We start from the raw sequence: 27,966 nt of genomic DNA, 5'->3' as shown, positions 1-27,966 counted from the left end.
ACCTACTTTCCCATTATTAATTATGAATATCAAAACAAAGTATGTTTGGCCTGAATCAGACCCTTCCAGCACACACCAATGAAAGCAGGCCACATCAGACACTTAGTGCTGGCAAATCACAAAACACACTTCAAATTACTAAGATACCCTTAGGTAACCATGGAATATTAATATAATTGGACACATTACAGCACCATAAGTGTAATTGTATCATATGACTATCCCAGTAGAGTCCTGATTCACTTGAGTTGAGTGTTACATATACATGCATACATATACATACAGATACAAATACAATTCATACACACTGCATACAGTCAAAACCCAAACGGGCTCTATATAGTCGGTCGTCTCTCAGGTCTTGCCTTGTTTTCCACCTCCGATCCGACCCGACCCGTAAAAAAATTGAATTCTTATCGAGTTTGTGATAAATGGGCAAGCTTTGATCGCCATTAATCAATCAAATTCGACCCAGTTTTAGTAAATGGAGACCCATTTTAGATCTGGGTTTGTAACACTTATTGTTATTATACTGTTAGTTTGTGTATCTTCTTCTGGTGTTTCTGCACAAACTCGAAGACCTAAAAATGTACAAGTTGCTCTTAAGGCCAAATGGGCTGGCACTCCTTTGCTTTTGGAAGCTGGGTATTTTTTTATTCCCTTTTCTATGCATTTTGCATTCGTTCTTGTTTTTTTGTTGCTTGTTACATAAGCTATTTTCGGGGTTTATTCTTGATTTTCTTGATTATTGTTATCAAATTTGGAGTTGTAATTGTACTGTGTATAGTTCTGTTGATGTATTTGCATGTATAGAGCTGCCTTTAGGTGATTTAAATAGTTATCTTATTGACTTCTTCGTTCTGGTTCGTAATAATTTATGAATACCTTGAATAAAAAAGAACAAACTTATAACTGTTTTGGCTCTGGATACTTAAAATGTAGCTAAGAGGTGGGGTGGGGGTGGGGGGGAGGTATTTGTATGATTGGACTCTTAGATGTGAATTTTTAGTTACTTGTAGCTTGTGCACTTGTAGGACTTGAATAGGCTGTGGGTGTGGGGAATGTAGTAGGGTGGCCTTGTAGTGATGTTGAACTGCAAGTGGTGGAATGGGATCATTTGATTTATGATCCCTGATTTTGAAAAGAATAGAAGACATGAATTAACTATTTTTCGACGACAACACTATACAGGAAGCACCTAGTTTGCTGTAAGTAGCCAAGTGGAAATGCTTTCATTGGAGAAAATCTCTGTGCTCTAAACTTGACATGAACTAGAGCTTTAAGTCTATCAACACATTGGCGTGAGTAGTGAGAATTTACACTCCTCATTTTGAGGCTCCGGCTTTTCCTTGGGGGGAAGAATTATGAGTCAATGACTTTCTGTAGCTCATTAGATGTTTATAAATATACATATTATTTGTGTGACGGGTTAATTTTCAATCAGTGACATTGGAACTAACATGTTAGCTCTCATCAGTTAGTTCTCTTACATTAAAATTCTTTTGATGATCTTTTATTGATTCATACAGGGAATTACTATCCAAAGAGTGGAAAAACCTATTTTGGGAATTCATTGAGGTGTGGCTTCAGAATGAAAATATAGATTCAGATTCTCATTCTGCTAAAGAGTGCTTAAAGAAAATAGTAAACAGTGCCAAACCACTGTTAAGTGATCATTTAGCATCAATTTTTGAATTTACTCTCACTCTTCGTTCAGCATCTCCTAGATTAGTCGTTTATCAGCGCCTGGCTGAGGAATCTCTTGCCTCTTTCCCGCTGGATGATGATGTTAGCTACAACTCTCCCGATGGACATTATAAGCAAACCAAAAAGGTAGATACTTTGCTCTCAGGTGTGAACCTGAGAAGTCCAGGTGGAAAATGTTGTTGGGTGGACACTGGTGGGGCAGTGTTTTTTGATGTGGTGGAGCTACTTCACTGGCTTCGTAAACCTAGCAAATCGTGAGTTCTGCTCTAGAAATTATTTAGGCAGTGAGAATTGCAAAATCTGCACAAATGATCAAATAACTTATATTATATGCCTGATGAATGCTGTTCTTGTTTCTAGGTCCGGGGATTCATTTCAGCAGCCTGACCTCTTTGAATTTGATCATGTCCATTTTGATTCTAATTTTGGGGGTCCAGTTGCCATTTTATATGGAGCTCTTGGGACTGATTGCTTTAAGGAATTCCACGTGACCTTGGTGCAAGCAGCGAAAGAGGTTTGATACTCAATTATTCTATGTTCTATAAGTGACGTTACTTACTAAGAGCCTCAATTCATGTTGCTCTTTATCCTTTCAATTCAGAAAGAACAATAATAGAAAAGTGAATACAATCATACATGTTAGTTGCTTTTATATGTTATATTCTTTCATTATACAAATCTAAATAGAGAATATAAATTAATGTTGATATGCAAAAAGGAGCAATGTTTATAGGCAGTATCTTTTAGTAGACTGGTGTAAGGTCAGGTAGATCTCAGCAAGTTGTTTGGTTATTAAATTTTGTACTAGCTCATGCATAAGTTCATCACTGAGGCTATACTGATTACTGAAAGTGTAGTGTATTTCTGTCCTTTGACAAGCTTTTGGACTGTATCACTATATTTAATTATTCCATGACACCTGGATTTTGAGTTGGCTCTCTCTGCTAGTTCCCTTTTTTGAATATTTTTTGTATTCATGACAGAATGGAATAATCCTTCACTATATAGATATTTATTGGAATTAATTTGGATTGTTGGGAGAACCTCTTGACTTTTAAGTTTTAAACTTTTTTTACCTGCTCTCTTACTCGAAGAAATGTTCCTTATTTTCTCTACTAAAAGGTGTTGAAATAATAAGTGCATTTATTCAGACTTTTTCTTATATCGAGATACATACTTTTTCGTATCTTTCCCTACTAAGAATGTCAATGCCGAGTAATCTATATATGTGTTCTTTGATGTTGCATAATCACCACAATATTTCAGCGTAACAGGCTGTTATTTTCTTTATCTTGCTAAGAATAAGGCGAAGTTTGTGTTAAATGTTCTGTTCTTTAAAAGCGGTTAATATAAATTCTTTTATTACTTGCATGCAGAATAAAGTTAAATATGTTCTGAGACCTGTACTGCTTTCTGGTTGTGAATCAAAAAGTGGCCATTGTGGTTCTATTGGTACAAGTGATCCATTGAATTTGGGAGGCTATGGTGTTGAACTTGCTTTGAAGAACATGGAATACAAGGCCATGGATGACAGTGCAATAAAAGAAGGTTTGGTTTTCAATCGTCGATTCTTTAATATCATTCTCTACCAGCAAAATAAGATCGGCTGCTTCTATGCTTTAGTTCATCTATGTCATCAGAATTTCAATGAGAAACGACAATTGTAGTTTAGTGGTCTATACCCTGTCCTCATTAGATGTATATATTGTTGATATTCTGGGTAATTAAATTAATCTTGCCCCGTCTGTGATCTATATAAATCATGTCTATCTTGGTCTAGTACAGATAATTAAATTTTTTTTGTCCATGATGTGCAGGTGTGACTCTAGAAGATCCACATACTGAAGATCTCAGCCAGGAAGTTAGAGGGTTTATATTTTCTAAAATTCTGGTTTGTTTTCTCTAACATTAGTAACTTTTTCGGATTGCGGTCAAATAGTTATAGATTTTGCACAAAACATAATGTGTTGCCTTCTTTGTTAGTAAAGAAATGTCATGTTAAGAAAACTGTGGAATTTATTCACTCATAATTAAAAAGCATGTTAAAGCAAATCATAAACTACAAGTACTGTATTTGATCCATGTACTTCCAGACCATAATTATAAAAAAAAAATCACATAAGCCGGAGGATGACTGTAATTGTGTTTTTTTAACATATCTGTTTCTCATATTTGTGCATGAAATAATTAGTAAACACTCTGACGTGTTAATGTCAGCTGTTTTTGTATGCAGGAACGCAAGCCTGAGCTAACATCTGAAATAATGGATTTCAGAGATTCTCTTCTTTCATCAACAATATCTGATACACTTAATGTTTGGGAATTGAAGGGTAGATAAAATAATTATTTTTTCAGGAAGATTACATATTTTAGTAGATAGTCAACTTACCTACATTCTAGATCTTTACTCTCTTCTCTTACCACAGATTTAGGACACCAAACAGTACAGAAAATAGTTCATGCTTCTGATCCTCTACAATCAATGCAAGAAATCAATCAAAATTTTCCTAGCATTGTCTCTTCACTGTCTCGTATGAAGGTGATCTATTATGCTGTATATAAGTATAAATATATGTAATTTGTGAAGTTTTGTTGATGCACCAAAATTAATTCGCATGCATGTCCACACAGCTTGATGAATCTGTCAAAGATGAAATAATTGCAAATCAAAGGATGATTCCGGCTGGCAAGTCATTAATGGCTTTGAATGGTGCCTTGCTTGATATTGAAGATATTGATCTCTATCTGTAATCTTCTCTCTCTAGGTTTTTATGTCATATAAGAAGTTTGTGCTAATTTCATATCTCGTATTATCTTTCATGTAACAACCAATAGAAATGATGCAAAAGAAAAGTCTTATCTGCTACCTGTACATCTTTGTGGTCAATCAGTCATGTTCTATATAAACCTTGGCTAAACAAGTAAACCTTAAGCCTATAACAAGAAATTTGTATATGATATTTGATTTTCAAAAAAAGGTTAGCAATCCAACCCAGTATGTTTTTGCGGTTATACAAAACAATTACATTTGTGTGCACAATAACTGTTTATTTGTGTGTAATTACAAGTAAATGTATTTATCTAATTGAACTCAAGGCTGATCTTAATCTGTTTGGAGTTTGACTGTTTGAGCGTGCCAGCAAAATTTTGTTTTGAGTTAAAGGTGTTATCTGTTGCATAGATGCAGAACATGTAGAGTTTAGTTGGTTGTATTTGTTTTTAAATTATATCGAGTTATTTAATATTCATACTACATCGGAACACCTGCTGATGGCATCATTCTGGATTAGATGCTTGTTGCTCTATGCTGGTTGATAGCTATTATTGGTTTGTGATTTACATGCCTTTGTGCTTTTATAGGTTGATCGACATGGTCCATCAAGAGTTGTCGTTGGCTGACCAGTATCTAAAGTTAAAGGTAATAAGATCTTGGCAAATACATATTGTACTTAAATGACTTTAAGAAAAGTCTATGATATTATAAAATAATAATACTGGAAGCATGTTTAGATGTAAAATTCTAGAATGACAATACGTTGACAATGTTTGGTCGCCCCATGATTCCATCTATATGCTCCAGGTTAACATTTATAATTTAGGTCACTTATTGAAACTTGAATTTCTCTCTTAGCTACTTCTAAAGTTGTTAGATAATGGCAAATTATGTGTTAATTTTGTAATTGTGGGTTTGTCACGTAAATTTTTGTTTGCACCTTTTGTTTTTTAAGCTTTCATCAGGACAACTCTCTCATTAAAGAGAGTTTAATTTAACAGTAAATGAAATCTTACATTCCCACATGCTACTGTCCCTATCTTATATTCCGGGCGATGCAAGGGTTACGTTTACCATTTGTTATAGTATTATTTGTATGTGTGTGTGTGTGTGTGTGTATATATATATTTTCATTTATATCTACCTTTATTGGTTTTTGTATTAGAAGTTAGAACAACATGCATGTTTTATTTATAATAGATTTTAAAGTAATTAGACGCGTTAAGATAGTTTTTTTTATTATAAATAAGTATGACTATATATGTGTATAAAGTTAAACTATATACTCTGTCATTAAAATAGGTTATTATAGGCCCTAAAAGTCAAAATAGATTTTTTATGATTACACGTGTTAACAAATATATATATTTTTAAAAATGAGTAGGTCCTTTTAAAATAAGAAGACCCTAAAGATGTATTTAGATTAGAAAGTTAAATATGTTTTTATTGATATAGTTTTTTTCAAAATAATTAGGCCCATTGAATTATGTTCTAAAATTAATAGGTTTGTAGACTGGCCCAATTACCGATCAAAAGTTATAATGTTTCGGCATAAATTCTTATGGTAATGATAAGATGAGGCCCAGGTACAAACATCTAAAAACAATCAATACAGACCTTCTTTAATATGCTGAACTTTCATTATATTTAGTGCTGTTTTGGTAAGTGATTGAAAAACTATGACCTCTCTATTATACATTCTTTTTAAGGGTGATGTTGTTCTTCTCTGTAAGTTAAAATTTTGCATCAGTGTTCAACACATATATAACTAGGGTCAGGGACGAATCTAGATATCTATTCTAGTGGGGGCAAAAAGACACAAAAGGCCCTTATATTTGAACTCGAAAATTAAGAGTTACAAAATTTTGAAACAAAACTTGTTCTCATTGAGATTTAAACTACAGCTACTTCTCTGCTTCGGCCCAATGACAGGACCAGAAGGTCATAAATAAAATCAGTGAGACTTTTTCTACCGGTGTGTATATTATGAAAAAGTTACTGTGGGAAATTACCCCTACTACATGTAGCTCCATCCCTGACCAGGGTTCAAGTGTTCAACATTATCTGTTGAAAAATTGTTATAATTGAGTTTCACCTTAGTATGTATGTTTGTACAATATGAAAACTAGGCAATCTATACTAAATACAAATTTCATATATTTATACCCTAATTATAAACCGTGTTCACCAGAAGAATAGTCAATAATTAAACATAATTTTTAAACTCAGACACATCAAATCAAATGGGTAAAGGTTCAACAAAACTAAGATTTCAACCGGTTGTATTAATTGTGTCTTGTAAAGATTTTATTTTATCCAAACCCTAAATATATATAAGTTTGTATCTAAGATACCCCTTATCAAAAAGCAACTCTAATTTCTTTTTCCTTATGAGGTCAGACTAAAGGCCCACTGACTCTGAATTGTATGTTATTTATTTATTTATCTTTTGTGAATATGATATTCCAAGGTGCTGTGTTGAATACCCATGGTCATAATATGCCTGTGAACGAACAAGGACTATATTACTAGTGTTTTTATAATATGATCGTGCAAAATTTTCGAGTAATGTCTAAAACAATTTGCTTATAAAATTTTCTTTATAATTTAGATTCCTTCAGGCACAGTAAGAAAACTTTTATCAACTCTACCTCCAGCTGAGTCAAACATGTTTCGTGTTGATTTCCGCTCAAGCCATGTTCATTACCTTAACAACTTAGAGGTAGATGCAATGTACAAGAGATGGCGAAGCAATTTAAACGAGGTTTGTCTCACTGCCTGTTTAAAATTGTGTAGTTTTACTTTTATATTATAACATATATGTGAATAATTTGGATGGAATTTTAATCCTTTTTACTGTAGTTGTTGATGCCAGTCTTTCCTGGACAATTACGTTATATTCGTAAGAACCTCTTCCATGCAGTTTATGTTTTGGATCCTGCATCTACCTCGGGGCTTGAGGTAAATGCTTTGTAGTCTTATTCAAAGGTCTTTGTGTATATGTGAAACCTTCTTGTGGTTTGTCTACTCACTCACCATTAGGACTACATGATTTTCTAAAACGCGAGGCTGCTTTTTCAGGTTGTTGACTCAATACTATCTATGTTCGAGAACAGTCTACCTATGAGGTTTGGGGTGATATTGTACTCTACAAAGTTTATCCAGAAGTTAGAAACAAATGGTGGTGAATTTCCATCGAGTGTGGGGAATGGTAGTGAGAAAGAAGAAGATTTATCCAGTCTGGTAATCATCTAGCTCCAAACACTGATGGTATTGACTTGCTAGAATTAGGCTCACCTAAGAATTTCTTATGCCGGGTCACAAGCTCATATGCATTAACAAAGGTCTATTGACGAGGATCTTGTTTCTTTAAAAAACAAAAAGGAGTTAGAAGCTTAAAAGGAAGTGATGGCGATTATCCTCTTTCTTATGTTTTTGTTTTGCTTTGAAGCACCTAACTGGCTCCTGGACTGCTATACTTTTTTAAACTGGATTTTTCTTTCTTTGTGATTTCAATTTGTCAATGCTAAGAGGAATTCTTGACTACTATGTTTTGCAGATTATTCGTCTTTTTATATATATGAAGGAAAGCTACGGGATTCAAATGGCTTTCCAATTTCTGAGTAATGTATGGGTTTATATCCTTCTTCGTCTTTTCTCTGCTGAATTTACTTGTCATTCTAATATGCCAAGATACAGTATTGTCCATACAGTTTGGTATTATTAGGTTCTACCATCTGATTAGTGTATTTTGTTTGTTGACATAGGTTAACAAGTTGCGACTTGAATCAGGTGACTTTGAGGATGCTCCTGAAATGCACCATATTGAAGCAGCATATGTAGACACAACGTTGTAAGTAACACAATTTTAATGGAATTCCAGTAGTGTCATGTGGAGATACTGCCAAGTGATACCCTAGTGCAGTACTTGACAAACTTCTTATCTTAATAAGATTGTGAGTGCAACACTATTTACCAATTTATCCTTTGCATATGCAGACCGAAGGCAAAAGTCCCACCACAGGAAACATTGCTAAAACTACAAAAGGAGGGTACATTCAGTAAAGAGTCTCACGAGAGTTCCATGTTTGTGTTTAAGCTTGGTTTGTCTAAGCTACATAGCTGTGTCTTGATGAACGGGCTTGTTCATGAGCCTAATGAGGTATTGCCTTCTTTTTTTGTGGTCATATATGTTTGCATGTATGAACCATGGTAAAATCACTCATAGCATATTTAAGTCATGGCTGAACTTTGCAACTACCTGTTAACTGATCCTTGAATATGTATATATGTATGTATGTATATGTGTATGACTATGTATACAGATGTTATATTGTTTAGATCTATGAGCAGCAGTACAGTCATGATAAGTGTATAGTTAGAGTATCAGCAGGGATATGTTTTCTTGTACATTAAGCAGTTACTAAGGTCTCTCTCTCTAATTTCCTACAAATTTGTTGTATTCGGTCAAACACCTGTTGTATGTAAATTTAAAATCTCATGTCTAAAAACCATTTAAGCACACTCCCTCCCTAGTCCCTACCTTCCAATAAAAGAGAGAGAAGCAATTGTATGTGGTCAAGGTGCATACATATATACTTCCCCCCCAAAGGGAGGGAATATATATATATATATATATATATATATATATAGAGAGAGAGAGAGAGAGAGAGAGAGAGAGAGAGGGAGGGGGGGGGGAGACTTACATTCTACTTTACTTTTGATACTGCTTAATCAATATTACATACATACATACATATATATAATTATATACAACATATATGATCATCATCTTCACCAGTATTGCAATAATGGATCCTGACACCATTGCCGACATCTTTTATGACCTTCCATCACTAATAGCCACCACGGCTTGCCATCATAACTTACCACAACTAGCTACTACTTACCACCACCACACACCTCTCATCACTTACTATCAACATGGACCTCTGATAACTACAATTGATCATCAGTAGTTGACCAACAATAGTTAACATAAGTTTATTTTTTCAATTATGAAAAATAAAAATTGTTGATTCAACTGTATAAAACAGTGATTAATGAAGTATAAACGGGTGATTCATGTAGCTGTAAAGAGTGATTATTGAACTGGTTTTTAGTTTGTATCTAAGAGTAGGTTTGTATTTGATCATTAGCCTATATATATAAATATATATATATATACATATATATATTACAAGTATATATTTCTGAGATACTATTATTTTGATTCTTTTCAGGAGGCTGTTATAAATGCTATGAACGACGAGCTTCCTAGAATACAGGAGCAAGTTTACTATGGACATATAAATTCAAAAACTGATGTCCTGGACAAATTTCTATCAGAAAGCGGGATTCAGCGGTACAATCCACAGGTAGCACTAGTTTACTTGGGAATTCTTTAATATGTTGTAGTCCTGTTTTTTGTGAGTTGCATATATAATACAGAATTGAACATATCACCGCTTAATCTTTTGTGACTGACATGCAGATTGTGGCAGATGGCAAAGTGAAACCAATGTTTAAATCACTCTCTCCATCAGTTCTTGGAACAGATTCTGTACTAAATGACATTGGTTACTTGCACTCTCCCGACAGTAAGTCCAAGTCAAGCTGAGAACTTTATTACCCTGTGCGGTTCCCATTCCACTAGTAGTTAAACTTGAATCATCTTCTTTTCCAGCTGTTGATGAGTTGAAACCGGTGACTCATCTTCTTTCTGTTAATATCACTTCAATGAAAGGGATACGATTGCTTCGTGAAGGAATACACTATCTGGTAAAACCTTGCTAATGGCATTCTTAGTTGCTATGTCACTGTGTTCATCATCAAACTTGTACTTTGTTAGTTTAGCAGTGCTCCTTATTTTTGTTTTTTTAATCATCTGATCGTGCAAGTATAGACATTTGTGATTGGAAATGATATATTACTCCGTCAGTATGGGTATTATAAAGGATGTGATAAATTATCTTGAACCATGCAGATGGCAGGTTCTAGAAATGCTCGTTTGGGTGTATTATTTAATGCTGATCTGGATGTGGAGTCACCTGGTCTTCTATTTGTGAAGTTTTTTCAAATCACTGTCTCCTCATATAGGTCCGTTTATATTAAGGTGTACATGTTTTTTTTCTTTAAATATCTTTCATATTGCCTTGTGGTATATTGAATTTTCCATACGAATTATGTCTTTCTTTTTCCTTCTTGCAGTCATAAGAAAAGTGTCTTAAATTTCTTGGACCAACTGATCTTGATATATGAGCATGAATACATGCTTAGATCTTCAATTAATGCTGAACACGGTCAAGCGTTTTTTGAGAAGGTCTCTCAGCTGGCTGAAGCCAATGGCTTGCCATCCAAGGGCTATTCTTCTAGCCAATCTGAATTCTCTTTTGACAAGTGGAGAAACCAGTTGAACAAGGTACGGCAATTTGAAAAATGGCCTTGGACTAATTTTCTGTCTTATCAAGAATTGCATTACTATGCATTTGGTTTAAGTTCCCCCCCTATAGAAGTACTTCTCTATCATTTCTTTATGTTGTTGGAAGTCGTACTTAGGAAAAGGTCCAGAAAACCCTTTCATCTATGAGCACAATATCAGATATTCCCCTTGCCAAATTTACCGAGATTATCTATATGTTTAATTATATATCCTATTCAAACTTGATAATTAGAAAATACTGGATTTATCTTATAATGGTCATACCATGGTTATGACACTAAGAATGCATCCAATAGGACCAATACCAACAAGATTACTCACTCCATTCTTTATTTTTTCAATATCCTTGTAAAGGCTTTTCCGAATTTCCGTAGCTGGCTCAATGCTGGACTCTGGAGACTCGCCGGTCACTATTTCCTGACTTCCTGCTTTGGAAATATTCTGTCAAGTGCAGCATGTGGTGATATTGCTAATTGGAAATATAATATTTCCTGAATTATGTGGTTTATTCTAGTAAATAACCCTTCATACTATTCTTATCTGAAGATTGCAAACTACTATTAGCGAGGCATTTTTCATTCAAACCCTTCCATTTCATATTCTTGTGGGCATCCCGAATAATAATAGTTTTCTTTATTTTCTCTTCTATTACCTCTATCTCTATTGGACCAAATCCTCCTACTGAATAGTCTTTGGTCGAGGGAAGATTATAACATTGTCCATGCATTTTTATGTGATATAGACAAAGCTACTAGGAAACCAACTTTGTTCTATTATAGATTTTGTGCTATCATCTTGGTTCCTTGTCTCTTGATAAGGGTATAAATATATATAAATATTCTCTTGAAGGAATATCTATTACAGTGTACACACAAATTACTGGACCTGTATTTTTTCATTGACTTTTTGCTGCACAAAGGATAATCCCTATATGCACCCATTTATCTTGCAAAATTTCCCTTTAGAAAAACTAAATGTGTAGGTAAATCATTTACTTGTATGATGGTGTGCAGGTGGGTCAGTTCTTATTCAGTCAGCTTGGGATAGCTTATGGTGTTAATGCTGTCATTACCAATGGAAGGGTAAGTTTTTCCAAAAACATTTCTGTTTAGTTACTTTTTAACATTCTTTTCCCTGCAGAGTTAGAAGTTTATGTACTCATGAGCACATACATCCTCTGACACTTGAACTCTTAACCTCTTGATGTTTGTTAACAATAAGTTTCCGCCAGGCTACACTTGTTGAATGCTGAATTCTGGTTTAGGTTTGTATGTGATTTCTTTAGGCCGATTACTTATAAGGATTACAAGTACTGGCAGAAAATTACACATATGGACGAACTTAGAGAAACTTTCTTACACCTGGAATGGTGGAAGTAAACTACTAGAGGGTGAAAAAATTATATCGTCTTTGTCAAAAATTATGTTTGTATTAATATTTTGTAATCTAATGATAGCAATATTTCCAAGCTAACTGTTTTTTAGTCAAGTTCCGAAGAGGAGACTTTAGCTGGGATATAAGCAATTACAATGCACAATGCATAACCCCTGTATGCCCTTTTCCAAAGTTGGTATCAGCTGCCACTTATATATGTGTATGATTTTTATAGTTTTATAAAATTGTTACCAGTTGAATAATATGCCGGTTCTGAAGTATATTTTAGTTATCCCTCAGTACGGTAGATTACCTTGATATTTGCCAATTTAAACAAAAGTTTCAGTCATGGTCAAGTAGTTATGTGCTGAAGTATGTTTCAGCTTAGGTGTCACTGAAAGCAGATCTATTTGTCATATTGTTGATACTTGATAATCCCTCAAAGACTATGTTCTTGACTATATATATGATTACTATCGAAAAGCAAATGTAGAGATACAAGATATGTCTAAAAAACAGTTCTGTAAAAAACGAATCGGACTTAATCCATGGAGGTACTTTCTAGGATCGATCAGACAAATGGGTTATGGGATTAATCGTATTAAAATAATATAATATTATTTGGCATTAGTTTGTGAAAAATATGTCGCAATTAATCAGATCGTAAGAATAGAATCAGCAGAATGCCTTGTAACGGTTAATCAGTTAAATCGGTGATTTTTGGAACCATGATAAAAAGTAGCAAGTCAGAGAAGTATTACTTTATAAGTTGTGAAATCTTCTATGTTGATCCAAGTGGTAATTTAAGGATAATGGTCCTCGCCTCCCAGTTGTCCGGACTCCTGAGCATTGTAGCTTTAGCCTTAGGTCAGATAAAACAACACTGACAACTCAAATCCACAAGGGTTATGAACAGAATTTAGCATATGGGGATCAATGAAAACCATTTCAAGCTAAAAGTTACATTAAAAACTTGTTTAGAAGATGTCAAAAATCCATTTACAAGGATTTCAACCAGTTTTCCTTTGCAGTTACCCCCTAGAATGTTAACATCTGAGCTGCTGGTAGTTTATCACAATTCACAACACAGCGGAAACCATGATAGAGTTAATTTTCATAACCAGTTTAAATAAAGAATTGCCACATGATATGTAGTGCTCTTAATAAAAGTGTAATATTTACTGTTTAATAGGTGATTCAGGCGGTGGACGGCGATACCTTATTAAGCCATGATTTGCATCTTCTAGAATCTGTGGAATTCAAGCAGAGAATAAAGCACATTGTGGAAATCATCGAAGAAGTAAAGTGGGAGAACATGGATCCTGACATGTTGACAAGGTTTGTATGTTGCCACTTACATTATTGTTGCTTCTCAATCCTGCCTAATCTTTTTCTGCTATATAAGTTACACTTCCAAGCATACCTGAAAACTGTTTCTGGTTTAATGTTTGCAGCAAATTTATTAGTGATGTTGTCATGGCTGTTTCATCTTCCATGGCTACTCGGGATCGGAACTCTGAAGGTGCTCGCTTTGAAGTTTTAAGTGCCACACACAGGTTTGGATGACTCCTTCTGTGTAATTGACTTGGAAAAGCAATTGCTTAAATGATGTTATGTCATATTAGTCTCTTGATTTAAAGTAGAAAAATCTTTCCCCACCTGTTGGTGGATCACTTGTTAGAACTTCAATTTTCGTTATATTTTGTTAAGAGTGGAGAGTGGATTGGGTTATCTTACTATCAGTATCACTTCTCAAGTTATTGTTATAATTACTTTTGAAGCTTAACTATTATGTCTGTCCTGTAAATTATTACTATACCTTCTTTTAAGGATACTCTGTTTGTAGTTATGGCTCATTCTTAGTCGTTCCTATAGGTCCCAGTCTTGGTACAACTTGTTTTTCTTTGTTTATTGCCGTTCTGTTTCATATTTTCTTTACAAATGTACACTCTCTTCTTCTATTTGTTGAAGTAGCTCTTTTTGTATGGACTCTATTATGTTTTAAAACTCATCACTTCTGTTTTACTTCTTTTTGTGGCAGTGCTGTTATTTTGAAAAATGAAAATGCTAGTGTCCATATTGATGCTGTCATCGATCCCTTGAGTTCATCTGGTCAGAAGCTGTCTACACTTCTGCGCTTACTATGGAAAATGTTTCAACCTAGCATGAGACTTGTACTGAATCCAATTGTGAGTTTATTTCTTGTCGGTTACATCCATAAAATCATAAACCATGAAGGTTTCCTGATATGTGTCTTCATATGTGTATTTTATTTCATTGAATATGGTTTTTCTCTTGGAGGAATTAACACATTTATACTTTCTATACAGAGCTCCCTTGTTGATCTTCCTCTGAAAAATTACTATCGTTACGTCATACCAACACTGGTAAAGTGATTCAGTATATACACAGAGAATTTACTTGTTACGAGTTACTTTGTCTCTCCCTGAATTTTGATTATCAATCTGTAGGATGATTTCAGCAGCACTGATTCTACAGTTTATGGACCCAAAGCATTTTTTGCAAATATGCCACTGTCCAAAACCCTCACCATGAATCTTGATGTTCCTGAGCCATGGCTTGTGGAGCCTGTTATTGCAGTGTATGTTTTTCTTCTTAATGTATACGTATATTTGGATCTGGGCCATGGCAAACATTGGCTATATAGCCAACAATCAACAACCGCCATTAATTGTGGAAGGGCAAAACACTACTTTCGCTGTTATTAATAGTGACAAGTGTCTCCTATGAGTCTATGACAGACGAATATAACTGCCTTCTACAGTTTTCATAGTGGAAATTTCTTGTGGCTAACGTTTGCCATGGATCCAGGCCCATATACGTCACATATTTACTTAAAAATACTGCTGAAGATAAGATCTGAAGATTTTGACACTATTTAGTTCTTATTTCTAAATGTGTTCTTGATACCTCAGCCATGATCTTGACAATATACTACTAGAGAACCTTGGTGACACAAGAACATTGCAGGCGGTGTTTGAACTTGAAGCACTTGTTTTAACTGGTATTGCTCTTACTTTTGTAAATTTTACCATAAATTGCGGTACCATTCTTTCCATATCTACCTCATGTCACTTTTTTACCATACATTATAGTGGTAGTGAGTAGTAACTAATTTTCCAAATCAGGTCATTGTTCCGAGAAGGATCATGAACCCCCTCGAGGTCTTCAGCTTATACTTGGAACTAAAGCTGCGCCCCATTTAGTTGATACCCTCGTTATGGCCAATCTGGGGTATTGGCAAATGAAAGTTTCTCCAGGGGTCTGGTACCTGCAACTTGCTCCAGGTAGGAGTTCTGAGCTTTATGTCCTTAATGAACACGGAGTTGGAAATCAGGACAGCCCTACTATGAAACGCATCACCATAAGGGATTTAAGGGGTAAACCAGTTCATCTGGAAGTGCACAAGAAAAAAGGAAAGGAACAAGAGAAGTTGCTGGTTTCTACTGAAAATGATGATGAGAGTGCACATGAATTGGTATACTTTTTCTTATTTTGTGTTCTTTTTCCCCACATGTTGTATATACTTATAATTAGTTTGAACTTCGAAGAGGTCTTTGATTAATAACTGTGTAATATGTTATTACAGGAAAAACAGAAAAGTTGGAATTCTAATCTATTGAAATGGGCTTCTGGAATTATTGGTGGCAGTGACCAATCAAAGAAGAGTCGAGGAACTTCAGTGGTAGAATTATGTCTCACCTTGTAAAAGATATAAACTGCTATGTTGTACGATTCCCTTTTTCCTCAGTTCCGAGTTTTTTATACAAAACTGATTTGTAGGATGAAAAAAAAGGTGGCAGGCAAGGAAAAACTATTAACATATTCTCTATAGCTTCTGGTCATCTGTAAGTTCTTTCCCTAATGTTCACTGTACTTGAGCAGCACTTCACTATGAGTAAGATGCAAGAGTACATGATTGAAAATTTGGATGGTGCTATAGTACTATATACATTAACCAACATGTTTTCTGACAAAGTAGATTGAATAAATGTCATCTACGCTTAAAATTTCACAACTATAAATGGACTATGGACTGGTATCTTTGATGTAGGGTATGAAATATATATAGTAATGGATTTTTGTGTGTAAAGTTATTAGTTATATGGATTGTATGACCAGCCTTTCCAATTTTTACAATTTTTCTGTATGTCATATATCTCTTTAGTATATGCTGTCTCATCTGAACATCTCTTTATAGAGAGAGTATATGCTATCTCATCTGAACTAACAAGGGCATACATTTATTGGGGTTTCCCAAATATTTTTTTTTGATTTTGCAGATATGAACGCTTCACGAAAATCATGATACTTACTGTCTTGAAGAACACACGGCGACCAGTGAAGTTCTGGTTTATAAAGAATTATCTTTCTCCTCAGTTCAAGGTTTAGTTTTTCATCTGTCACATTGTATTCTTTTGCGTCCCAAAAATCATACATGTGTGTGTTTTTATTCTAAAACCAAATATAGCCAGTAATTTCCCTTAAATTAAGGGTCCAGGGAGGGTGAGAGATATGCGTTGAGAGGCTTAGTTAAAAATCTTTAAAAAATTTGGTCGAGGACTCGAGGGTGAAAATTAGGGTTCTTGAAATGTTTTGAGGATTTTTGAAAACAAATTGTGAAGCAAAAGACGAAATATGTGGAGCAATCATGTTTTATATTTGGTCAAGAATTATATTTTTAATTATTAACTTGCAAAACTTTCTAATTTATTATGCAGGATGTGATCCCGCACATGGCCCAAGAATATGGTTTTGAATATGAATTGATAACATATAAATGGCCTAGTTGGTTGCACAAACAGAAAGAAAAGCAGAGAATCATCTGGGCCTATAAAATTTTGTTCCTTGATGTTATATTTCCTCTTTCTCTAGAAAAGGTACTTTCATATTTTTTTGCATAACAAGGCCATGCCTTCGTGTCTAATCGACATGGTCTAAATCGATTTGATTTGTATTTGTTTGCAGGTTATTTTTGTTGATGCTGATCAAGTTGTCAGGGCAGATATGGGAGATCTGTATGACATGAATTTAAGAGGACGACCACTAGCATATACCCCTTTCTGCGATAACAATAAGGATATGGATGGATACAGATTCTGGAGACAAGTATATCATATCATAGTCAATTTGTTTTTAACGCTATGCAACTGTTATCAAAATTCAAGTCCTACACAAATTTGTCGTTCCCTTTAATTTCTAAAACTTGTTTTCCTACAGGGTTTCTGGAAAGAACATCTCCGAGGAAGACCATATCACATAAGGTAAAAACACTTTGCATCAGCTTATTTTTATTTTCTGTGTATAACAAGCTTCAACCCTAACATGTTGTGCTGAACTTGCAGTGCTTTATATGTTGTTGATTTAATCAAATTCCGAGAAACTGCAGCAGGAGACAATTTAAGAGTAATTTACGAAACCTTGAGCAAAGATCCAAATAGTCTTGCCAATCTGGATCAGGTATGTAGTCATTCTCATATTGAATTAAGTTATGCAACTTGTCCCTATTCTGCTCTAAGGCTGTCCAAACTTTTACTTATTTGTTTTGTGCATATATATGATAAAATATTGACTTGTATACACTTTTATTGTGTTGGGAGTTTGTGTATGTTAATAATGCATCAGTTTTTGCTCGGTTTACTTTGACGGTGTATTTCAATATCAAAGTGTTTTGTTGATGCTTGTTAACCTCCACTATTGTTATATTCCTAAGATTGAGCTTTCAAATCCAAGACACTTTTTCAGCCGAACTAGGTAGAAGTATAGAGTGTTAATGTACTGATAAATTTAATATACCAGGATATATAGACCAACATAAAAGTGCATATCAGAATATTTAATACCTTTTTTAAGATTCATCTAAGGGTATTAAGTTTTTTAGTATGTTTAATTGCACGACGGATAGTATATTTTCGATTTCAGGAGGTCAATATAGATCAATTGTATAATAATGTGTAGTACTCAAGTGCTCCGGGTTAATGGCTGCATTTGATAACAATAGTAAGCATGGCATTATGAATAACAGATCTGATCTTAAAAGTCCTGTATATATATATATGAATGCTTGCTTAATGTTATTACTTGATGATTCAAAATTTGTCTTCTTATATTATGTAGGATCTTCCAAATTATGCTCAGCACACAGTTCCTATCTTTTCTCTTCCTCAAGAATGGCTATGGTGTGAGTCATGGTGTGGAAACTCAACTAAATCAAAGGCCAAAACCATTGATCTATGCAACAACCCCATGACAAAGGAGCCGAAGCTTCAGGTGAGTGACAATCACACAGTGCTCCACTGCACTACCATTGTCTTTCTTTCAAGTTTCATCATGTAACTCAATTTTTTCCGGTTTAATATGGTCTTCTATTTTATTGTGTTTCTTCACAGGGTGCCAAAAGAATAGTTGCAGAGTGGCCTGATATTGATTATGAAGCACGCCAGTTCACTTCGAAAATCTTAGGTGAAAATGTCAATCCAGTAGAAAAGGTTGTACCCAACCCTGGAACTGGAAATAAAATCACTGATCCTCCTTCAAAAGACCCGGAATCGAAAGCAGAACTGTGAATATGGAATAATATGGACAGCAGATATCTAAAGGTCAGATAATTTAGCTTGTTTAGTGATCACCAAAGTCTAACATTCCATTTTTGTACTCTAATATGAGTTGTAGTTTTTGTTGCTCGTCTCAACATACTTTATACGAAAGGAAGAGATGTCTTCTAGCTGGGAACTAGTGTTAGGAACCAGAAACCCAAAAGAAGGCGACATGTTCTTTTCCATATGTTCAACATAGGTTATCAACAAATTTTTGATGGTACATTAATCAGCAACTAGTGTAAGATAAATTCATAACATCCTATATTATAGGAATTTAATTTTTGTGAGATGTTTCCTGTCGTGAAATTGGAAGCGGAAAATCATAGTTCGTAGTGTCCATACCTGTCTTGTATTGTTTCTTATTTTATAATGTTCTGATTCAGTTTAAACAGAATCAGTGTTTGTGAGATTACAACAATCTAGTTATAGCAAAGGTTACAGATTTGGTTAAAAAATGAATTCAAAATGCTAGTATGAAGATTGCGAGAGGCTGTATTAGCGTGTTCCGTCAGGAATGGAACGGGGTCTTAAAGAATTATTGTGAAGAAAAACATAGATACAAGTGGTAAGAAATTAATTAAAATTGCTACTTATTTTTTGTGTTCCGGCGAAGATTGTGAGTAGCAATGAAAATTTGATATATTTTTGCGTGGCGAGGAGGATATGGAAGAATTAAAAGATGAATGTTGCAAAGAATGTCATTTCAAAATTTTCATTATTGAGAATGACATTCTGAGATGCCCAATAACTTTTGGTAATAAGAAAATTAGCATTGCAAATGAAAATAAAAGAAACAAGATAAAGCATAAGAATTTCTGACACTTGTTTGAACAGGGGATCCGGGATTTTAAGGAGAATCAGGGGCATATGAATCAACATTTATAAAATGGATAATACTTCGTCCATTATTTTTGTTAGTCATCGATCAGAAATTCATCTTTTATTCATTTATTATTAAATAAGTTGATAATTTTTATTTATATTATTTTTAGAAAATATTAATATAATTAATATTAGTTTCAGACAATTGTTTTAATAATGTCACAAGTAATTTTCAGCTTATCCCAATCACAGGGTCTAGGATTTTGAGGAGAAAGAGGGGCACATGAATCACATTTATAAGTGGATATATTTTTCTTTCTGTTTGTCACCGAAAAGAAATTCACCTTCTCTTCATTTGCGCTAGATGTTGTGTATATTTGGATGAAAGGAGGGAGAATAAAATGAGTTCTGTACTCGAACATGTATTGAGTGGAGATAATGTTTATAATTTTCATTATTTTGATTATTTCATTACTACTATTTTAATTCTGTTTATTCACTTCTTACTTTGTTTAAGAGCCAGCAAAAATATCATCCTCCTCAAATTTCAATTTAAAAGCCACTATGAAGGAGTTATTGGAGATGCTCTTAAATATCAGAGCTGCGGCTTGCGCGTACGAATAATAGGATGCCAAATACAAATTACTCGATATAAACCAAATGGTTTGTTTTGCGGTCTGAAATGGGATGGGAATGATAGTGTCAAAAAATACATTATTATCTTCATTGATTCGTTTCTTTTCTATTCATTGATTCGTTTCTTTTCTTGATCTCGATGGATTCCAAACATAACTTTCGGTCAACCATACCACTGTTTTAGTGGCCTACTAATTTACAAGATCTGTTTCTATGTGGTTCAATTATATCCCTCCTATATTACAAGACAATAAATGATATCACCATTGTAACTGGGTGAGAATGCATAAATTAATATTATTTTCATCTCTGTTCATGTGTATTTTTTGAATTTATAGCCTGTTTTAACATTAATATCGAAACACATCTTTTGGGACTCAATTTTGATTAGATTTTGGATGGACTCTAAAAATAACCTAGAAATCACTATATTTACAAATTCGCAAACAAGTTGTTAGCAACATACCTGTGAAGAACGTAGTTGCCATATTATTAACCACCCACATACATTCTTCAACCAACAAATCCTCAAATGTGGTACAAATAAAACTAATTACAGAAGAGGGTTTATTTATTACCTCTTTTCGTAGTCCAATTCTACACAATAATATCGACATCTGCCACTAGAACTTTATACAAATTACAGTCAGTTGAAATTTATATACAGGGAAATCAAGCAATCAAGATAAACTTTCTCCGGACCTTGTCCAATTTGGGCATACTGCAGTTTCTTCACATATTCTCTACGATCTGTGTGTACCATTGCCCGTGAACATTAACGGACACAGTAGCTGCTAATACCAATACTTTTGCTGCTTCCACCACCCGATCAGTTAACACCGCTGCACCTATCTTTCTCAGTGAATTTTCGGTCAGTGCTCTTCCTAGTCCTTCGGCATCTCCAAGAACCGCTCCTCTTGCAGCTAAATATATAGCACGAGACACTAGATCAAATACAGCATCTCCAGCTTGTAAGCTCTTTACTAACATTCTGCCCATCACATTCTTCCTGGACTGCCTCTTCGCAGTGTCGTTAGACATGTCATAATCTTCCACCAACTTGCTGAGGACGTCAATAATTTCTTCTACACCAGCATCCTCAACCGTATCCACAAGAGCAGATACTTTATCTCCACAACTTGATATCATATGATCCATATCCTCGGCATTCCTTACTATTTTCTCGCTGAGAAGAGTCTGTCTCAAAACAAGGATGCTACAGAAACACATATATATATATATGAACATTTAATCAATGGTGGTGATGAATTAAGAATATAAATTAGAAAGAAAAAGTATCCAAGTGCTCTGGTGATCTACCTGACGGCAACAACAACGATCTTCTGGACTTGGGCTTGTACAGCTCTTAACCTCGTATAGTTGAGCTTCAAAGTTTCAGGCATCGTTTCCTCTGTAAGACCAGAAACCTGGTTTACCAACTGCAGCAATCCCAGCCTCACTGACAAATCAACCTTTTCTCCCTTGCACTCAAGTGGTCGATTATCAATCTCTACAAAATTCAAATTCAAAAGTTCAGTATAAATAAAGAAAAGAACCCACATCAAGATGATTAATTCGAGTTGGATACAAGGAGACCTGATGCATCAATATGAATACAAGGTTTACCCGGAGAATCTAAAGAGAACGAGGGAACTTGGCTCCCAGTAGTCCTTGCAGATAGGTTTCCGCCAGTTCTAAGAGTTATGGAAGGCATGAGTATGTGGCCAGAAGCTCCATTTCTCTTTCTCATATCTGACAGAGCAGTTGTGTGATCACCCCATTCCTGATCTCTTTTATCCCATATTGATAAAAGCCATTGAGTTGTCAAAGGCAGAGCAGTAACTGCATTAGATGGAGGCCCATAACGTTTGACAAATGCATTCTTCAAGTAATCCAAACCAGCAGGACCCTTCAGGAGGGGTTCCATAATCCTTACACGTGCTCTGCTTATTTCTTGCTTTAGAGCCTGCCAAAAGATAAATCAGTATTCAGAACCTAGAGAAGTTCATAAGATGCATGCATCATCTAAAATGATAAGAATGTATCAGGCTTGCAATTCATCGTCTTAGTGGACCGCAATAGTTCAGTTCCCTTGCAAAAGACATTAGACAAAGGTCATGTCCTAGAGAATTATCTTTAAATACCTGAATTTGTTCCAGGATATAGCGCAATCCTTTAACCAATGCAATGACATGGGAATAGTTTGTTCCATCTCCATCATTACATAACTCAGCAAGTTCTTTCAGCAAATTATTATGGGTTTTTTTAAGCTCATCTTCATGAGCTGCAGCAGAGAGCTTCTGCAAGGTTACTAATGCAGACTCTAGAATTTTCCCAAGATAATTCATGTCCACTGTACCAGAATTCAGCACCTGATAATATAAAAAAAGCGGGAAGCAAACAGTATCATATAATGCTCTAAATATAAAATGGGAACACAATTATGAGGTCATGATTAAATAACAGAAGGGGCATAGTACCTGAGCAATTATGTCCACATCAATTGCCTCAGTTATTTCCTGTTTCCAGCTCTGAGGAGCAATGTCACAAAGTTCGTCTCTCACCTCTTTTACAAGTTCAACAACTCTCTCATAATTATTATCTTTCAAAGAATCTGTAACACTATCCCAGAAAACCTTCTCCATTGCAGCTTGCACTTTTGCCTGCATAGATGCACAATATGAGATGTTGCAGCATTTGCGAAATATTAAGACAGCAGTCCATCATATATACAGGATGTAATACTCCCTCCGTCCCCTATTACATGTCCATATTCAAAATAAATTGTGTCCCTATTTACATGTCCATTTACACTTTCAAAGCAAATATAATGATAAATTTTCAAATCTATCCCCATAATTTCTATTTTCAAGGCTTGACTTACTTAAAACTTAGTTGAATTCACCACTTTCAAGACATTAATTAGGGATATTCAAACAAAAAATTTATACAACTAGCTATTTCTTAATATGTGTGATTTTTTCAAAATTTACATGTAAAAGGGGACGAAGGGAGTATTAGCTAATTAACCATAATTCACTAACCTGTATACTAACTTCTTCAGTAGCAGGGGCACCGTCAAATATGTGACGCTGCTCATGAATAATTTCATTTACCATCAACTCATTATCCAAACCCAAATTTTCAGTTCGTGCAGGGATAGCATCTTCTTTGCCTGAGACAAACCCTTCCTCCTTGAATAGTGATCGAACTACACGGCTTGATCTCTCCCCCCTCGCCATTGCAACATTTTTTCCTAGTGACATAGCGGAAGAAGATCCTGCTGAAGAGCCTGGCATGGGCATAGCCAGGCTAGGAGATGAAATATGAGTAATTGGCGGAAACACTGCAGATTTCTCATTCTCTACTGTTTGGAAGTATTTCGTTCGTGTGTCAGAAAGGGCATCCTCCATACGCTGTATGCCTGCACCTCCACTTAAGTGCATCACTTTTTCCCTTAATAGTTTCTGATCATCTGTAACCTGACCAATAAGAATTAATCATACAGAAGCACAAATCAGAATTCCACAGTTCTAGTAAGCTCATGAAACTAAAGACTAACGATCTAATAAATTTTCATTTACAACCCCCCTCCCAAAAAAGAAAAAACCTTCTCTGTCATGATATACTCTGTGCTTCTGTAAAGCAATTCAAATTCAATGGAGTGAATAACAAGGATAGAGTGAGACCTGTTTCTGTATGGCCTTCAAATCATGCGTTAAAGTACTACTATCTCCTTGAGTTGGCTTGCATTTTTGCATCATTGAGAGCTCAAGATGACAGGCAGCTCTCACCAAATCCTCTTCCAATGACTCTGCATCCTTTACCTTCCACACAACAAAGCTATTTAGGTAAGCACACCATGCGGCATCAAAGGCTGTAAGCTGGGACCTGAAGGTCCAACGCCTTGTTGATGCAGGGTCAGACTCTTCGTCAGAACTGTGAATAGGACCATCTAAGATTATCTTCACAAGTAACTCAAACTCTTCGATGAACTTCTCTGCGGACCTGGCCAGAGCATGTTCGCGTTCACTGCGACCACTAAAAACTGCATCCGGGTGACCCAGTATCATGTATGCACAGAGGACAACTCTCACCTGGTATCTTGATAATTCAGCAGGAGCTTTGGCTGTCCCTCTGACAGCAACTTGTTTCTTAGCATCTTTGTTCCGTCCAGGTCTCCTAGGGGTAGTTCTCTTGCTAGGAGATGCAACCCTCTTAAGAAGATGATTAATATCACTTAGAGCACAAGAATTTGCACTAGAAGAAACAGCCTTTGAAACCTTCAACCGGCTTTCTAACCGATCAAGCACAGCCTTTGCAGTTCGAAGGGTAGAAGCTGATTCAATCAGCAGTGCAAGCTGCTCAAACGGCATTGTCTTAACTCGAGGCTCGTTCAGGTTCAGCACATCATAAGCTCTGGTCAGATCCAAGGTAGTTCGCCGTGTCTTAAGGAATCTCTTCCAACACCTACAATATACAATTAATAAAACTATAAGCTACAATGAACACTATAAGCGACTACAAGCTAAGCTGTAATATAAATCCTCTTATAGGTGCATGTTTAATTTCAACAAAGGACAGGAAACAAGTTTATAGATTTACAATTACATGTATAAGAAGATAATAGTCGAGGCACTACATACCTTGCTAATTTTCTAGAGAGGAGGTCAGCTTGCTGTCTTTTTATCCAATTGACAGGAATGGAGTTCTGAATCTTTGCTCTCTGCATGATATATTCTGCTCTTTGCCTCTTTGCCTGTATTTATATTCCACATGTAGGTAAAATGTAAGGCCTAAGAAAATCAAGAATGTAATGGGTGGAGGGAAAAGCGCATTCAAATTTAGATAAACATAGAGTTACCCGCTGTAGTCTGTCTTCCAGTTTATCCTTCAAAGTTCTCCTTTCCATCTCTCGCTTTTGAGAAACAGAATTTGCAACTTCTTTCACTTGCAGCAGCCTTGCTGCTGCCCTTGTCTTATCAGCTTCCAGTAATACCAGTCGCTTGCGCTCAGCAGCAGCACGCTTTTGGCAAATGGCAGCATGCACACGCTGCTTATACTTGCTATCCCGAGCAATCCGTCTTGATAATGACTGACTTGTTCTCTCCTTTAGTGTCGCTCTCCGTTGGCAGTAACTATTTAAAATAAGCATTCTATTAGCCTCCGCCTTTTTAACTCGTGATTCTACCTTGGTGCCTAGCTCGGCACGTTCCTTCTTGAAACGCATCTCTACACTAGTTTTAGCTGCTTGCCGCAGCTCATCCAACTTAGCTAGGCGCGTCTTGGACTTCTCCAGAAGACTCTGCCTGATACATTAAAATATACAGGTAAGTGCCAAACTAGGATGTAATATTTAACAAAACTGATAAGGGTACACCGAAATTACAAACACCTTATGTTCACTGTAACACAAGAAAAGAGAGTAATTGCTCAAGGAACAAAAATTAGGTCAATCTCATATAACTGCTTCTGCTTCTTGTAATTAAACCACATCACATGATCTGTAAAACTTTTACACGACTAACCCCATGGTTAGTTAGACTTTTTATGCTTTTTACAAGCAAGCATAAAAAGATAAATGATTCTGGATGAGATGCATAGTAAAAACAAATGCACAAAGAAAAACATAGTCAACTTTCCAGCAGGGAGAATTCAGATATTTTAACAAGGATTATTTTCGAAACAGTTTATGTACCAAGTACTAAAAGTAAATCGATAATGACTGGTGTCTGAGGATTGAAGATATAGAACAGATAATCATAACATAAACCGCAACTGAAATGACAATCACGATCAAACAATTCATGATTAAACTCCTTACCGTAGCCTCTTAAAACTTTTCTAACAGCAGTAATATTTGATCAAAATCAGAACAAGAAATACCTTTTCTGCTCAGCTGCTTGCAGCTTAGCCTCGAGGCGCTGACCAAGGTCTTCATTACGAGAAGGAGATTGCGATTGGCTCCTTGGCTTTGGCCGAGCCTTACTCGAAAGGCTCTCGTAAAATTTCTGCAAAGGATCATAAAAAAAAACAGAGCAGCAAACTAATGTCAAGTCCAATTAAAATACTCTTCACCATAAACAATAATAAATCCATATACTTGCGACTAAAAATGTCCAACAACATCACAAAAAAATGTTTAACACTACATTAATCCTGCTGGGCACCTCCAGAGTTCAAAATTTTCCCTTGTTTTATTTAACTGCTCCAGATTCAATATTACAAGTTACACCCATAAAAAAATTCAGGAGTGAAAACAGAAAAACAAAAATAACAGTCAAACTTTCAACCAGAAACAACTCAAAGGCCACCTAAAAACTGATCCAGCTTCAAAATTACAAGTTACACCCATAAAAAAATTCAGGAGTAAAAACAGACAAACAAAAAAAAAAGAGTCAAACTTTCAACCAGAAACAACTCAAAGGCCACCTAATACTCCGCTTCAAAACTAACACAACTACCCGAATCTAATAAAAACTCCAGCAACCAACACTTAATTATCCTGGTACTTGACCGACTTCAACTTGTATTTCTGTCAACTACCCTCAATAAATTGTGTAAATTTTCTTATGTACCAAACAAAAACCTACCAAAATCAAGATAACAGTATAAACAGACAAAGAATATATTTCCCAAACATAAATTTCACTTAATATACACTTATTTATTTATGATCTTAGTATCTTACTTTACACAACCAAAAAGAAGGCTTTTTTTTTTTCACTTGCTCAACTACCCTTAAATAAGTTGAGAGCTTTCCGTACACATCAAACTAAAACCTACCAAGAAATCAAGATATAACAAAAGTAAATTTTTTTACATATAATAACCATCTCAAACACAAATTATTTTTTTTTTGCCTCCTCTCAAACACAATTAGAATTTCTTTTTTTTCTAATCTTGAACCGAAAAGAAAGTAAAATTTCTTTACTTGCTCAACTACCCTTACAATAATATTCAAAGATTTAATTTCCTTTAAACTCCTCTAAACAAAACATGGGCTACACAAAATAAATTTTAAAGTTAATCAAGATCACAAGAAAGAAGCAGAAAACAAAGAGAGGGAGAGAGAGGGGGAGAGAGAGAGAGAGATAACCTGTCTACGAAGATGAGCGTCTCGAAGCTTGGCTTCAATCTCTTCAACACTGGACGGAGAATACGATTTGTTCTCCGACAGTCTACGGCGAATCCTTGAGGGGATCATCGGCGGCGAACAGACAGTGTTTCCGTCATCGTAGACCGGAAAATCCATGGCGATTGCGTTCACACTCGCCCCTTTCTCCGGCGACTCCACTCCCACTTCCATGGATCAATTCAATTCAATTAATTATTAATTATGATCAATCAAATAATAATCAATAAATTGTGATGAAAGACAAATTAAAGTAAAAATACTGTGATACTAAAGTAATTATAAATCAAAGGGTATGTGGATATTTGGGGTTTTGTAATATAGATGAAAAGGTTTGAGAGAGAGATGGAGAGAGAGAGAGAGAGATTATTTGAACGGGGTTGGGGTGCGTTTGTTGGGCGAGAATAGATACATATATACATACACACACCTTGTTGTCTAAACTCACACGGAAAAC

General features: G+C 35.2%; 2 protein-coding genes across 2 annotated transcripts; one reads left to right on the top strand and one right to left on the bottom strand.

Moving 5' to 3' along the window:
- Nucleotides 1-289: 289 nt before the first annotated feature.
- LOC108208913 (UDP-glucose:glycoprotein glucosyltransferase) lies at nucleotides 290-19,205 on the top strand. Its single transcript, XM_017379528.2, has 37 exons — nucleotides 290-645; nucleotides 1,530-1,961; nucleotides 2,068-2,221; nucleotides 3,084-3,255; nucleotides 3,525-3,598; nucleotides 3,941-4,037; nucleotides 4,134-4,246; nucleotides 4,339-4,454; nucleotides 5,068-5,125; nucleotides 7,092-7,244; nucleotides 7,343-7,441; nucleotides 7,562-7,723; nucleotides 8,040-8,108; nucleotides 8,248-8,333; nucleotides 8,480-8,642; nucleotides 9,724-9,858; nucleotides 9,975-10,080; nucleotides 10,167-10,261; nucleotides 10,467-10,579; nucleotides 10,691-10,901; nucleotides 11,936-12,004; nucleotides 13,489-13,634; nucleotides 13,751-13,852; nucleotides 14,338-14,485; nucleotides 14,627-14,683; nucleotides 14,768-14,898; nucleotides 15,233-15,321; nucleotides 15,446-15,795; nucleotides 15,907-16,002; nucleotides 16,101-16,165; nucleotides 16,601-16,703; nucleotides 17,039-17,197; nucleotides 17,286-17,426; nucleotides 17,538-17,581; nucleotides 17,663-17,777; nucleotides 18,435-18,587; nucleotides 18,707-19,205. Exons 1-37 carry the CDS (start codon nucleotides 485-487, stop codon nucleotides 18,881-18,883), a joined length of 4,914 nt encoding a protein of 1,637 aa, XP_017235017.1. The 5' UTR covers nucleotides 290-484; the 3' UTR covers nucleotides 18,884-19,205.
- A 1,632-nt stretch (nucleotides 19,206-20,837) lies between these two features.
- LOC108208912 (uncharacterized) lies at nucleotides 20,838-27,966 on the bottom strand. The gene is made up of 11 exons (XM_017379527.2): nucleotides 27,474-27,966; nucleotides 26,261-26,385; nucleotides 25,239-25,683; nucleotides 25,021-25,133; nucleotides 24,064-24,844; nucleotides 23,419-23,856; nucleotides 22,855-23,037; nucleotides 22,519-22,746; nucleotides 22,001-22,340; nucleotides 21,695-21,884; nucleotides 20,838-21,590 (listed from the first exon to the last, which is right to left on the bottom strand). Exons 1-11 carry the CDS (start codon nucleotides 27,681-27,683, stop codon nucleotides 21,107-21,109), a joined length of 3,537 nt encoding a protein of 1,178 aa, XP_017235016.1. The 5' UTR covers nucleotides 27,684-27,966; the 3' UTR covers nucleotides 20,838-21,106.

The sequence above is a fragment of the Daucus carota genome, chromosome 2, assembly GCF_001625215.2.
Source record: "Daucus carota subsp. sativus chromosome 2, DH1 v3.0, whole genome shotgun sequence".
Taxonomy (NCBI): Eukaryota; Viridiplantae; Streptophyta; class Magnoliopsida; order Apiales; family Apiaceae; genus Daucus; species Daucus carota.
The sequence above is the reverse complement of the archived record's forward strand: the minus strand, read 5'-3'. Positions and strand labels throughout refer to the sequence as shown.